This window comes from Berghia stephanieae, chromosome 5 (genome assembly GCF_034508935.2).
Source record: "Berghia stephanieae isolate SIO BIC M18660-M18661 chromosome 5, UCSD_Bste_1.3, whole genome shotgun sequence".
NCBI lineage: Eukaryota > Metazoa > Mollusca > Gastropoda > Nudibranchia > Aeolidiidae > Berghia > Berghia stephanieae.
Genome location: NC_088364.1, coordinates 6256464 through 6272460, shown reverse-complemented (window position 1 = coordinate 6272460; position 15997 = coordinate 6256464). Strand labels below are relative to the sequence as shown.

General features: G+C 36.2%; 1 protein-coding gene across 3 annotated transcripts in view; it reads right to left on the bottom strand.

Moving 5' to 3' along the window:
• LOC144972313 (uncharacterized) overlaps nt 1–15997 on the bottom strand; it is a 32616-nt gene that overhangs the window by 3536 nt on the left and 13083 nt on the right. For 2 of the 3 annotated variants that reach the window (XM_078913404.1, XM_078913405.1), the window contains exons 2-8: nt 13602–13763; nt 8858–9049; nt 7974–8193; nt 7252–7614; nt 6320–6499; nt 4875–4996; nt 2120–2317 (exon numbers count right to left, since the gene is read on the bottom strand). In XM_078913404.1, the coding sequence (XP_078769530.1) occupies nt 2120–2317; nt 4875–4996; nt 6320–6499; nt 7252–7614; nt 7974–8193; nt 8858–9049; nt 13602–13724 (1398 nt within the window). In that variant the 5' untranslated portion in view covers nt 13725–13763. The remainder of the gene's footprint in view (nt 1–2119; nt 2318–4874; nt 4997–6319; nt 6500–7251; nt 7615–7973; nt 8194–8857; nt 9050–13601; nt 13764–15997) is intronic. The other variant, XM_078913406.1, reaches the window with a different exon arrangement.

The window sequence follows — 15997 nt, the reverse complement described above, 5'->3', positions numbered from 1 at the left end:
TAATTTTTGTGGCCTGGCTCATTATGCTGATTGTTCTGTGTTGGTCAGTCAATAGTACCTTGTTTTTTGGGTATCGTAATGAATACCGATTGTCTTAAGACATTAGGCAATTCACCCTTTTCATATATGACATTAAAGGATTTTGTCAGAATGTCTCTTCCCAGATTGTCGAGGGCGTCAATCAATTCTATTGAGAAGCTATCTTGGCCAACTGCTTTCCCCCTTTTTCATCTCTTTGCAAGCAGCTTCTACTTGTTCTCGCATAATCTGGGGACCCCTTGTTCACAGTAGAGATTTCTTTATCTAAGCTCGTCCCTCTTTTGTCATCGGCGTATAGATTTTTTATGTATACTGCCCAACGTTCCAAAATTTCGTTGTTGTCGATAAATATATTACCGTTTGCGTCTTTAACGCATTTTCTTGCCACTGCTGGGCGTTTTCCACTTAGATCTTGTATTGACTGGTAGAATTGTTTGGTGTTAGATTGTTTTAGTCTATCAATTCTGTGACATTCATGTTCAATATAATCTTCCTTTGCTCTCTTACACTCGCGTTTTATAATCTTATTAGCTTCTTTATATTCATTGCTGCCGCGTTCTAGTTTTCGTCTTTCATTCATTAGTTTCAAGATCTTGTCATCCATCCACCAGGGACGAGAATGACTGGTCACAAAAAAGGAGGAAATTTTTCATCATGAAGATCATGACCCATCCATGCGACCATAACCTATAAATTTGAATTTCACTAAAATGAGGGGTGAGAATGACTGGTCACTAAAAAGGAGGAAATTTTTCAGCGCTAAGATCAAGAAGCATCCATGCAAAAATAACCTATAAATTTAAATTTCATTAAAATTTATTGTGATGAAATCCAAAATGTGTCTCGCAGCAATTCTGACACCACTCGGAGGAATTTCAAAAACCGAAAGTGTAATTATAACATGGTGGTTGTAGTAATGGTAGTCGTGGGTATGATGATGTGGTGGTGGTTGTAGTAGTTGTGGTAGGGATGATGATGTGGTGATGGTTGTAGTAGTAGTGGTAGTCGCCACATCTCCCTTATTCACAGATTCACTAATGCCCACCTCCCATTGTTTCAAGTTGACCAGAGACGTCAACTTAAAATTTGGATTCCAAGGATGTTAATTTGAAACTTTTTCATTTCTTGAATAACGTTTTCAAATTTTCCTAAATGGTTTAATGTACGTATATTCCACGTGGCCAATGTGATTGTTTCATTTCGCACCAGTTTGAAACGTTCAACGTGTTCGGGACAGCTGATGTCCTGGGAAAGTTTGTTAGTGACGGTGATTTTCCGTTGCCTTCCGTCATTGTTATTAGTAGAATTTAAATTATTGCATTTTAATTTGACTGAGTTGTTTCTGATTTTTTCTTTGTCTTCCCTTGGTTTTTGTTTTTGTTTCCTTCCACCTTTATTTCCTCTTTTTGTTATTTTTCTGTATGCCTTGAATAATTTAATAGATCTCAAAAGGTTCACTATTTCTAAATTCGGTGTATTATTAATTTTGTGTCGTATTGTACGTAGGTGTTGGGGTGAATAGTTATAACAATAATTAAGTGTTGTCATTTTCGATGTTCATCGTCGACCGTTGTAATACAATCGATTAAAATAGCTCACTGTTTTTTTTTTCTTCTTAAAATCGTAAAACATAAACAACAATGGTCTTAATAGATGATAAAATCCTTGCAAAAATTTACAAAACTTTAAAATATTGCTAAATTAATTGTTTAAAATTCATGAAATTTCGTCAAAAGCAGCACAAAGTCATAAGAAATCCTCTGAATATGAAATAAAATTCGTCCTATATAGAAATAACACTTAAAACAGCCGTAAAATGCAATACTTTTAAGAGCTCTGTGAAAAGCAACCTTCCAGCGCTGAACACCTTACACTAGTTACAAAAACATAAATACATTATTTAAAAACCAGATAGATGGCAGAGACATTCGGAATGCCCGTTCTGTACATAATAAGGAACCATTCGCAGACATGAAAATGGCTGGTTGGAAAAAAAGTTAATTGGATCTGGATATACAAGTTACGAGTGTCTGTCATTGCAGCTTTACAAAAGGGATCACCTAAAACATCTTTCACATACCTCTATGTAGTCATTGACCGTTTGAAGGGGGTTTGCACTGCATACACTTTCCACAAACTCTTCCGAGGGCATGGTGATCATGTCCATGTTTTTGATCAGGTCATGAACCTCCAGGTGTACATTCTGGATGCTTCGTAGGATCTGATTGCCTTCAACAACACGGTCGTCACACATGAAATGTTTGCTGCTAAACAACCACTGAAAGAGAGATGACAAAGGGTTTAGTTAATCTTTTTTAAACACCCGTGAAGAACCCCCAATATCTGCAGAGAAATAAAGGCTATTAAGAACAGGCAAAAAAAAAAAACAACAAAAAAAAAAACACAAAAACTTCAGAGCCAATAGGCCCATGGAGCTGGAGTTTATCCCTGTTTCTGTGGCGCGACAATAGCAATTGCTTGCTACCTTTTAGATAGGATGCTAGTCTATCGTAAAGTACTTTCCACCAGATCTAACAGATCCAGCTACCTCTGGATAAACAGGGGGTCAGAAAAAATTGCACCAGGATCGATCTCAGTCCCTTTGCATGTGAAGCGAGTGCTCTACCAACTGAGCTATTGGGACACCCCACGAACAGGCAAACATCTATCTAATTATTATACTACTGTTTTGTGGACATTATCATAGATTGGTATGAATCCTTTGAGCCATCAACGATAAAATTGGTGAGGTAATAAATTGAATCCACTTTTTTGACATCTGGTTCATCCGGAGGTGGGCCTTTTATCTTCAGGGCTGTAAATCGTCTTTTCCAAAACTGTCTGAAAATTTATCTTAACCATCGGTGACCTCAGCAGAAATTGATAATAGTACGACACGTCAAACATTCTGTTAGATGTATCAATCTAATATGCTTTAAAAGAATATTGTTAGTACAAATAAAGTAGCCTGTCTGAACATAAAGGGAGGGGATAGTTGACTTACTTCTGATTTTTTGTGAGGCTATGTGGTCTAGTGGTATGACACTCGCTTTCGGATCGGAAGGTCCTGGGTTCGAGCCTCGCACTCGGCGCATAGTTGAGTCCTTGGAAAAGACTCTTTACTCACATCCTCTCACCATACTCAGGTGTAAAATGAGTACCTGGCCGTTAACAGCGTTGTCTTTGTCCAAAAATTGTAATATCGCCTAATAGGCGTTATGTCCCGTCCTACATGTTAAATGTTGCTGTTGAACAGGGACCCCTTGTAAAGCGCTTTGAGCACATTTAGTGGATATTGCGCTATATAAAAGTTCAATTTAATTATTTTTTTTTATTTAAAAAAAAAATTTTTAGCAATCAAAAATTACATATAGTAAGTGTGTTTTTAGATTGAAGCCAACAAAAAAAAAGCCATAAGTAAGCAAAATAAGCTTTGCCTCGGAATTGAGACACTTACTCTTAGTTTAATTGAAGCATGAAAAGAAGAAAATAAAATCCTCCCTTGGTGGAGGTGGGGAGGGGGTGGATATCCCCTGTCAAAATATTTGGGAACAAACGTCGAATATGGAATTAGCTATCTAGTACTACTAGAAAGTACCTTTATCTAACCTAAATACTAATAGGAAAAACAAAAACCCTAGAACCTTTATTACGACCTAACTATAACTAGAACCCTAGTAGAAAAGAAAACCCCGGATCTCGATTCGTTAGATGGCTAAAGAAAAAACAACAAACCTAGGATGACTGCTCTGCACTACTTTTCAATGTAAATCAAGGACAATGGCGACAGATAACCAAAACAAATGGCCATATTAGGAAATTTAAAACTTTTATCAATCAATCAAGGTTTGTTCTACAAACACTAGAAAATTGACAAATAGAATAAATAATTCTAATAAATGATATCTGACAACATATCCATGATTAAAATTACAATATAAAGTGGATCTACTTCAAGGAAAGTGCGGAAGGTCTCCCGAGGTCGCTTCCACGATCTACAAATGTTTCGGGCATGTTGCAGAATCGTTTAATTTTGTTCTTGTATTTCTTCTTTGTCTTAAGGAGAAATCGGCTCAATGATATTTTTTCTTGCAGACAAAAGTAAAGGTATTCAGACAGCAGCAAAACCAGATTCAACCAAAGACATCCGTTTGGGTTCCAAATTAAATGTTGGCTTTTACATTTAAAAATTCACCAAAATATTCTTGCCAGCAATGTTCAGACGAAGAATCATAAATTTCAAAGGAATAATGATGTTGAAAAATGCTAATCTGAAGTCGTTACAAAGAAATATAGCAATTGTCTCAAATTGATGGTGAAGACATGAAGATGAGACACGCCGCGGATGTGTGTTGGGGCAACTTGCACATGGATATGTGTTGGGGCAACTTGCACGTGCGCTGCCAACGTCAGAACCAACATGAGTGAGAGGTAACAGTTGACAATAACAAAAAGGGGAATCTTCTTTATCGCCACGGTGCACAGCGACATAGAGAGAGAGGGAGAGAGAGAGAGAGAGGAGAGGAGAGAAGAGAGAGAGAGAGAGAGGAGAGAGAGGAGAGAGAGGAGAGAGAGAGAGAGAGAGAGAGGAGAGAGAGGAGAGAGAGAGTACTGGCTATATCCTTAAGTATTGTCATCCATGGTTATACGTTTCCCGTAACTTTGAATTTTAATGTAGGCTTTGTTTTTCATACTGGAGCAAATCATTTCTTTAAATTTATTTTTGTCTAATATTATGACTTGTGAAGTAGAGAATAACAGATTGTCTGATTTCAGGTTATTGCCTGAGAATTGACAGGCCTGTATCTTATTTCTCTTCAACAAACTACACTCACCTGTAGTTTGGTTATGGCCTTTTCCACATGTAAGTGAACCATGAACAGTTTTTCATACCGGCCTTGGCTGCTCTCTGGATATTGGCTGAGGGAAAAACTGGTGAAACTTTCAATCTCTGAATCTGCGGGAAACAGGAGAAAAAAAATAAATAAATAAAAAATTGTCATGCGTGCTAATGGAATTATGAGGGACAGCTCTTAAAAATAAGATAATAACAAGAAGTGAAATGAGTAGAAAGGTGGAAGAAGACAACAGAGAATAAAAACTCTCCACCGATGAGGAATTGTCGTAACAGTGTGGTCATGGGTTCGAATTCTCATCGCAGCACAGTTTTTATTCTCTATTGTCTTCTGGCACTTTTCTACTCACTTCAGTTCTTGTTATTATCAACTTAAGTGCCTGCTCCACTCACTTTTCTGAATTAAAAATTGGAAACTAGTGTCATACAAGCTGGTTTTAATAAAATGGCAAAATAAGGTAAAAAATTGTCATTTTCTTAAGTTTAAGACTTAATACTCTTTGCCCTCATTGATCAGGGAAGGAAGACTTAATACTCTTTGCCCTCATTGATCAGGGAAGGAAGACTTAATACTCTTTGCCCTCATTGATCAGGGAAGGACCTTATACAGTTGCACGGTCATACTCTGGAAAAGCATGCATTTAAAATAGTGTCTAGAAATAATTATGAAGTCCCAGGTTTGAGACTTTGCCAAGATGAGGATCATTTCAATCGATGGACATTTGAAGGACAAATCTTCTGCCAAAATTTTTTAAATATATTTTTTCAGAGTACAGCAGTGCAACCCTTTGAAAAATTATTTTCTGAAGTTAACTGAGACTGAAATTCTGAATAAATTCTCTTTCAAAAATGTAATTTTCTCCGTATTTTGTTCTCAGAATATGGTACACATATATACTTGTAAGTTTGCTCTATTTGCTATATTGACAAAAAAAACCACTTCATTTTACTTGGAAATAACTGATATAAGTGAAAAAATAAATTTCACCTAGCCCAACTTACAATTAACCAGTAGATTTTTGACCAATCAAAACATGGAATTTGTGACACATCTTCACACGTGATCGGTAAACATAGTTGATTGTTTATAAACAATAACGTGAATGAAATCGTCCTCTACTGATCATTGTTACTGTTTTTATTCCACCAAATAGGTGACTAGTTATCACACGATTTTATTGATCACAATGTAAACGTTTAAGTTTACACATAATTTTCTATGTTGGTTCTATTGATCAAGCGGTAGAACAGTGGGTATTTTACTTAGACACATACTATTGATAGTAAAACATGTGTAGTTTGCTATGTTTACCAATCACTGCCTTTTTTTACATTATGATGATTGTCCAAGAGGCGTGGTTATCTAAGTGACCATTATCTTCTATATATGAAAATATACTTGTCAGCTATCATTAAGCCAATCACCTTCAGTTTGGTCAGACTGCAAAGTGACTCTCATGTAATACATCTTGTCAGTTTCTGAAGCCAGGACCACAAAACTGTCGTGGTCTCCTCCGTCTACACTTGAATAATACTGGGGAGAAGGAGGAGTCCCTACATGGTGTTTGGGAATGGTCTCCGAACTATCTTTGCCCGTCACAAAGTCTGTGGATTTTAGGTAACAAAGCATTTATATCTATTATGATGAGGAAATAAATAAATAAATCAATAAATAATTAAGAAACTGGGGAGTACTCACTGGCTTGTACCAGATTAGTATCTGATACATGGGTGCAAGCAACTGGACCTCAAAAAGCCTGCAAGTCTACTTATGACCAGACATATAATCTGAAAAAGCCTGCAAGATTCACGGACTTACCTCGTCATTTGAAGTCTTGTTCTCAAGACTTGTTCTCAGCATCCAGTCTTCATAATAGTAGTCCACAATTGTTGTATGTTTAATCCAAAGGTTGTAATGCAGTAATTTGTTAAGTTTCTTGTCACAAGTTGCAGCAAAAAAAAAAAAATTAAATAAAAAAAATTTTAAAAATCAATCAAATCCAAATCGCAAAAAGCCGGCGACGTTTTTTTCGGTAATCCAATCGGCCGGCAGGCCGGCTGTAGCCGGCACTCTTGCACCCATGCTGATATCATGTGTGGCTATGCTGTCTTGTGCTTTGACACTCACCTTTGCATTGCGATGTGGTTGAATGGAGGTTTCAGGGCAGTTCACGGGTAGAAAAAAAAAAAGAATTTTTGGATTGGGTTAGTTGTTATGATAATGTCGTAGTGTAGACAAAAGAAGCTTCTGCCAGACCAAATATCAGACTCATAGTCGAATTAATCATAGGTGATAAGGGTGGCAATAAAACGAAATCAAGCATGACTACTGGTGCCCTACTGACAGAATAACTTACCAGAAATTGCGCTGAGGAATCCCTTCTTCTCTTCCTCATGCCCTTCCTTCAGCATCATGTTACCGCTTTCCACAATTGTACAATCACCAGTCCGGAACAAATCCACCCACCCTGCAGCTTTGTCGACAAATCCCCTAAGGGCTGTCACCATTCCTGTCAAACTAGACAGGTATTTCTCTTTGTCACTGTAACAGCCGTAATGAACGGAGCATTTCACATCCTGGTAATGGCTTTTCTTCAGTTTCTTATCTGTGCTTGTGGCAAATTTCTCCAGTCTTGCAAAGAATGTTTCATCGAAGATCCCGCGGGACTGTTTCAAAGTCTCTTTCAGGCCAGAAGAAAACTTTTTGAAATTCTCAGCATCTGAAGAAAATTTTTTTTAAAAAGAGGGAAATAATGATAAATTCTACAGAGGTGAGATATATGTTATCCACCTTATCAATGTGGTAATTTGTCAGAATGGACTAGATGAAGAAAATTGAATGTAAAAGTAAAAATAACCAGATTTCCTGGGGGTTTTTTAAAGCGATAAACCCACTCAATAAAGAGCTCAATAATTATAGCTCAGTTGGTAGAGCACTTGCTTCACAATCAAAGGTTAACACTTCAAAGGAGTTTTGAACTGGAAAAGAGGAAGGTGTGACATCAAAACTTTTCTGCCCTTATAGCAAATTAAAAAAAAAAAACAACAATAAAAAACAACCAAACAAAGATGTACTTACTTGTCGATGACAGCTTCAAAATGGCAACTAGTTCGTTCCCAATCTCTAACGCACTGACCAAGTGGGTGTAACTATCATTGGCTTGACCAGATGATTCATTTGAAGCCGTCTCGGTGATGTTGATGTCTGCCTCTTTCTTCTCTGTGCCTTCCTCCCCGACATCTTTGGCACTTGCACTTCCTCCTTGATGTGCAGAATCAAATGAGAGATATTTCTTTTGCTGGAATTTGAAAACAAAATGCAAACGAATAAAAAATAGAATGCAGGAAGATATTCAAATCATATTGTAAAGAAAAAAAATGTATAAAATTTATTCAATAAAATAAAAAAAGAAATGAAATAAAATCTCCTTAAGCCTAAGACAGTGGGCAGCGTGGCTCAGTGGTGCAGACTTTGCTTTCGTACCCTAAAGGTACAGAGTTCGATCACCCGCCAATGCGCTGTGAAAGTCACCCCCTAGCTTAATTTGCAGCGCTGCACTGCAGCGGACGCCTGGGTTATCCAGTCTTCCCTTGGAATAGACCCTAGAGACAAATTCCCCTTATGGGATGAATAAAGGGAATTTTATTTTATTTTTATCATTATTAATTTGCCCCAATAATATGTCTTAAGTTTTAATACAAAGGAATTCTGAAATATCTAAGTACCAGCCACCTAAAATCAGCGCCACAAGTAAGCCAGGGTCAGAATTGTACATGGACATCTATAAAACCACCCAAAAAGCAATAATACAGAAAATGACATAATAATCAAATATCTATAAATCATTTAAAAATGCAATAATGATAAAATGGATTGGCTGTAATGGCCAGAAAAAAAATATTACAATAATAGAGAAAATAACAGTTTTCATAAAAACAAAAGCTGGCAGCCCAAAAGTTTACCTTGAGAAATGTGACACGAAACACTGCAGTCACGGTGTTCCTCTTCAACACATCACTGAGGCAAAACTCAACGACTGGATTTTTGACAATGCCAGCCTGAACTTTGAGGGCATACTCTGGAGGGATTCCAAGAACATCACACACATCTTTCATAGACTCCACAATTGAGTACTGGGATGTTGTAAAATTGGGCTGGAAAACAAAAATATAAATAAAATAACAATTACAAATATTTTAATGTAGATTTACCATTTTAAAAATGTTTTGCGCTTCTTGTATATTACAATGATGATGTTTTAGTCCAAATTTTCAAAGAGTCACTTACTCTTATTCAAAAACTGCGTCAATCTTCATCACATGAAGATGCAATTATTTTGGATTGGATTGGATTTTGGGGTAAAATTAGGTGTACTGAGATTGTGACAGGTTAATTCGTTTTTTACACTGCAGTCCGCTTAAGATAAACTCCTGAGGAAAAGAAAAAAAAAAAAAATCTTATCTGGGGTTTATCTTATCCAAAACTCAAGGGTAATGACAACTTTTCAGCAACACTAACATTTGTTAACTATATTTTTTATCCTTCTTTATCCCCAGAAACAGCCCAGCTTCCTGTTATTTTTGGTTGAACTAAGAGCGATTTTTTCCAACTATTATTTGTCATTAGTCATCTTTCCCATGCAACAGTCATGCCGTGATCTAAATGCTTGGAAATGCAGAGTGAGAATGTGCATAAAATAATAGGCGAGTTGAGACAATATCATCACTCGTCCCCTAGTCTAAACTAATGGCATGATGAGTGCCAGTCTAGTTCTAATTACCGATTGGCAAACCCTTGAATCTAGCCTAGTGAGGAATAAGTGGGAAGGGGGGGGGGGGGGGGGGGGGGGGGAGTAAGCATCCACCACTTCTCAGTGGATAGTGGATACGTGCATGGCGTGGATGAGACAATGGAGAGGGAAGGACGTGGATGATAGACAAAGGCCTTGGCCCAGACTCCATAAGAGTATACTGATTGCCGTGCCTTGCCCTCCATAATCATAGTCTCTAGTGTGCTATAACAAAACACAGACCCACTTGTTCATGTGCGTGTGTGAGTGGGTGCGTCATCTGGCAACATGCTGGTTTGTTTGCTTGTTTGATTTTAAGCGTTTTACTTGCAACACATTAAGGCCAGGAAGAAAATGGGATAGTAAAAATTTCCAGAATTATACTTCAAGCACTGAAGAAAAGGTGAAACAAAGGGGGATTGGTTCAAATAGGAAACAGATGTAGATTCCAAGAGTATACTATCAATTATCAAAGTACTTAGTTTGAGATCATCTAAAGGTCTCATCCAAACACAAGCACAGGTACCTACGAAGAGGAACATACTCAAATGTTTACAAATCACATATAATATGTAAACAAAACACAATACAGTGAATAACAGAGATGTGATTTACAAGACAAATAATATCATCTCCCAAAACTCTGACATTTGTCTGTTTCCCTCCCAGCTAGGGTGTCCTGCCAGGGCCAGGAGAAAACCAAGTAATCTCATCCCAAGACAAAGACAGAAATATTGAGCTTAAAATTGAGCTTTATATAGCGCAATATCCACTAAATGTGCTCAAAGCGTTTTACAAGGGGTCCCTGGTCAACAGCAACATTTAACATGTAGGACGGGACATGATGCCTGTTAGGCGATATTACAATTTTTCGGACAAAGACAATGCTGTTAACGGCCAGGTATTCATTTTACACCTGAGTACGGCGAGAAAATGTGAGTAAAAAGCCTTTTCCAAGGACTCAATTATGCGCCAAGCGCCAGGCTCGAACCCAGGACCTTCCGATCCGAAAGCAAGTGTCATACCACTAGACCACATAGCCACACAGAAAGAATGTTGGAAAACAGATCTAGGGGGGATAGAAGACACAACTGTCTTCCTTCCCACTATGGGAAGTCAGGAACCCCACCCAGGTGACATGCTAGTGGTGAATATCAGTACAGTGAATCTTTGCAAATCCTACACACTTGACTACTGAAGCCGGTGTTGTTTCTTCATTGTGGCAATTGAGGACACTCAAAGATGGTAGATGGAGGTGGGGACAGAGGGGTTGAGAGACTCCCTGTCTGTTTTACTCCCAGTCATTCAGATCCAGACTGATGAGTATATCTTATCCAAACTAACTCACAGACAGAGTTTAATCTGAAACGTTTTAAATTACTAATGATATAGAGCATAAAAATTGGGCCAGCCAATGAGTTTATTTCAGGCGAGAGTTTATCTTAACGCAGACTGCTGTGTATTTAAGTGCGTCCCTGACATAATCAGTCGTATGGTGAATTTTTTTGTTTTGCATTTTTTGAAAGCCAATGTCTCCTGAGCATTGAATCTTTATTTGAAGGAAATCGGGTGATTCTTCATGAAGTTATAATCATATGCATGGGCTAGGGTGTGAAACCCTAATTTTGAGAAAATCGGTTCCAAAGTTGACAAGAGTTGATATTAAGTATAATAATTACCTTCATAAAAATATTAAAATAAAACATTTCAGAGTAGAATTAAATTAAAAAGTTATCAATATGTAGAAAAATATTTGATTTAATGATTTTTGATAACTCATTTTCCATAAAAATTGATCCCTTGACTAAAATTGTCAGTATCTCCATTCAAAGCTTTTCACCATGCGATTGATTTTCAAGGACGCCCACATTTTATTTTTTTGCTAGCAGCTTTCAAGGCATAGAAATGAGGGAGATGTCATGTAACGTTATGTCCCACGTCACTGGAGGATATCCCTTCAATCTTGCTGAACCACCACATTTGTGACCCATCATCTCAAAAGGGTGTTATCATTCCTGTATGTGGAAGCCGACCGACAAAACAGTCTCAACAGTCTTTTTCAAGGAACTATGGTTTAAGTCAATATGCTTACATAACGTGCATACTGATGATGAAAAGAGTTTCAAAAAAGATTGTGACGATAATGTTGGAAATTTGACAGTTGTCTCGCATTTTACTAACAGAAACGGAAAATATTAGTAATTGCTTACTACCCTTTGGATAGGACACTCATCTGCTTCACGCCAAAGAAATGGGGTAAACTTTGATTCCATGGGCCAAATTACACTGAGGGATTACTTCATCTCCAGCATTTTACAGGTCAGTGTTATGTCTGGGTCAACCAGATAACAAAATGTGAGAATGTCATTTTTGTCACTTCAAGAAACGATGTCTATTGCCCTCAATAAAATATCAAATAAACCCAAAGATTTTCATATTTTTTTTAACCATCCAGCAGACATTTTACGTTTTGCGGTGGTAGGTCACATTTTGATAACTTGACTAAAACTCATTCACAATAAAGCTGTTGATTTTTTAAATTCTGTCCAGTGATGTAGTAAATATGTATTTTATTTTCAATTATGTATCCTATTATAATATCCAGGTGGTTTTTAACTTGTCAGTTTTATGTATAATGTGTACTAGATATTACTAAACTGTACTATTCTGGTGAACAATTTGATTGGATATATCAATTCATTACATTTACATTATTAAATTATTGTAATATTTAGTATTATACTATACAACAGAATAACTTTGGCCTTATGTGCAACTGAAGCACCAAGAGGATAGGTAAGTAAGTATACAGCAGAAGATGAAATAACAGCATTTCAATTTGATAATATATATATATATATATATATATATATATATATATATATATATATATATATATATATATATATATATATATATATATATATATATATTATATATAAAATGCATATTGGACAATTTGCATTCTATATTAGCTCTAACTATCATTATCGAGCACTTTCATACCTACGAGTACCCACCAATACTCATAAATAAATATATATATATATATATATATATATATATATATATATATATATATATATATATATATATATATATATATATATATATATATATATATATATATATATATATATATATAAATATATATATATTAGTAGTAAACCTCGCAGTCCAAATGACGCTTGCTGAGAATTGTGTGATTCAGTCATGGTCGAGAAGTATAGCTACTCTCTCCATCCATGTTGTTAATTGTTTCCATTGGTCACAGTCCTGGGCCAGAGTTTTGAGGCTGTCAAAATCTTGTTGTAACTTTAGTACGGAGGGCACTGCTGTATTTCTTAGTTCTTCAGGGATTAATTGGCCTCATCAGAATCCAGAAATTTCTGATATGAAAGAGATCCTGGTTCAGGGTAGTTACTATTGATGTTGGTGTTCTCCCTACATATTTGTTGTCATGAAGGAAATATTCTGTCATTGCAGTTTGGGCTGGGATGTTATCTTCTTGACGCAAGATGTGACCAAATAGCCTCCATCGCTGTTCTTTTATTATTGTGCTCAAGTGTTGGACCCTGTTTTTTTTCATAGAGATCAGTATTTGTAATTGTCTGTGGCCAATAGATTCCGATTATGCGACATTAAAATATATAAATGGATAAAATTAAAATTCATAAAACACGTAACTAAACTTTAAGAACGGCAGCAAACAAATAACTATTCTACTTCATTTGGGAGTACTGATTGACAAGCCATTGATTGTTCATGACCGTTTAAGACAGGAAATCAGCCAATATGACACCGTTTAAGACAGGAAATCAGCCAATCTGACAGATCTAATAGTAAATCCAGTGTCAGGAAAATTCTTCTGATGTCACACATGGTCAAACCAGATCTATCTTGGGAACTGAACTTACCTGTGCCAAAATGGGTTCCACATCCTCAGGGATCAGACGTTTTCCAGTTTGCAACGGAAATTTGGTAAAATCCACCCCAAAGCCTAAGTGGCAATTGCTGGTGTAGGGGATCACCCGCTCCATGTCAATGTCTAATATTGTCACTGCTGTTCTTCAATGCTACTGAAATAGAACATTGTAAAAAGCATGTTTTAAAGTGCAGCTATGTGGTCTAGTGGTATGACACTAGCTTTCGGATCGGAAGGTCCTGGGTTCGAGCCGTGCTCAGCGCATAGTTGAGTCCTTGGAAAAGACTCTTCTTTACACACATTCTCTCACTGTACTCAGTTGTAAAATGAGTACCTGGCCGTTAACAGCGTTGTTTCTGTTAGAAAAATTGCATTATTGCCTAATAGGCATCATGTCTCATTCCTTATGTTACATGTTGCTGTTGGTCAGGGACTCTTTGTTAAGCGCTTTGACCATATTTAGTGGATTTTGTGCTATATAAAAGTTCAACTTTTTGTTTTATAATATACTTGAGATTGAGATTATTTTGGAACTAGCCCCCAAAAGGGGTCCCAAATCAACAGCAACACTTAAAATGTCGATCAAGACATGAAGCTTGTCTGAAAAAAAAACCCTAAAAACTTGAGCTTTTATCTAGCGCAATATCCACTAAACTTGCTCACCAAGCATTTTACAAAGACACTATAACAATTTTTTTTTGGACTGAAACATCCTTGTTATCGATCCAGTACTCATTTTACACCTGAGTATGATGAAAGAAGGGGAGTAAAGAGACTTTTCCAAGGACTCAACATTGCACTGCTTACAACAGTAAACAAACCAGGGGATCTCCTGCTAAAATAATTATTGTCATATAATAATGCAGGTTAAATGGAGTAATCTTTTACATAAATAAATACACGAAACATTGTATTTCTACACAACCTAATAGTCATCGCTAGTGGACGAGGAATATGAAAATTTAAATAATGACATTAATAGATAGATCAAAGTTGACGTCACTCCGGCCTTTGTTATTGTTTTTTGCCATCCGCGTTTATGAATAATTCTCACTAAACTGTGTTAACATGACTATAAACGTTCAAGGTTACACATAGTTTTGTGTGCTGGTCCGTTATACTTCCGGATGGCAATGTTGTGAGCTTCTGGGCCAAGCGCATACTATCTATGATCTTAGCGTAGCCTTCTAGTGACAGGTCAGCTATTTATATATATATATATATATAGTTTTATCATGAATGACAAAATAAATAAATAAACAAAAAGGAGTTCTTACGAGAAGGTGACCATCTTTTTATGTGTACATTGGAGATTGGCCAGATATGTTTGGTTATGTGAAGCAATTACATCACAGACTACTTTCGAAATAATTTTTTTTTTTTTTTTGCATATTTATTATTTGTTTATCATTATTATTTTTTGTTTGTTTTGTTAACACTGAGACTTGTTTAATTCCTGTTTCTTGTGTGCTTGCTTTTTTTCTATCAATTCACGTAATTATCAGATCCCGGTTTCTTCAATTTTCTATTGCATGTGATGGAGGGATGGGAGCAGTTTTGGTATTGTTTTTCGGGGGGGGGGGGGGGGGGGGGGGGTTCTATTTTTAATTTAATTATTTTTTAATGAACCTACATCATTTGATTGATGAGTATAATTTGTATTGGAAAAAACTTGAAATCGTCCGGTTTGTGAGATAGTAAGCTTTTAAAAGCCGCATAGTTTCTGTTAGTTTTAGATGTAAAACTTAAATAGTTGCACCCTTTGGACCCTATTCTAATTATATCATAATTAGTCATTTTTAATCTTTTGTATTTATTTATTATTATTCTTTTTTTTAGAATCTTGTCCTAAAAATTTGACACGACACTCAGAGTCCAATTTGAGATCAGTCGTAAAATAGTCATTCATGATCAAAAGTTCTACTATCATAGTACAATTAATTACTCTACATAATGGTGCACATTGTTTCATACTTGAAATGAATTGTATCTATTTCATGTTCCTTGTATCTATTATTATCATTAGTATTTTTATTTTTAATTTAGCGATATTAGAGTTGACCTAACAGAGCTAATATGGCAACCCGGATCAGGCTGGTTCTGATGTAAATAAAAAAGATGGCCGCCCTCTCGTCAGGGACATCAACTCTCGCACAGAGTCACGACTTTTGTACAAAATGAAGGACCTTGGGTTGATTCACAAATATGACTTATGACTGACTTTCCAAAAATTATAAAGCAGACGCAGCATATTATGTTAATCGTACATTGTGTTTTTCAGGGGTGAGAATGACTGGTCACTAAAAAGGAGGAAATTTTTCAACGCTTAGATCAAGAACCATCCATGCAAAAATAACCTATAAATTTAAATTTCATTAAAATTTATTG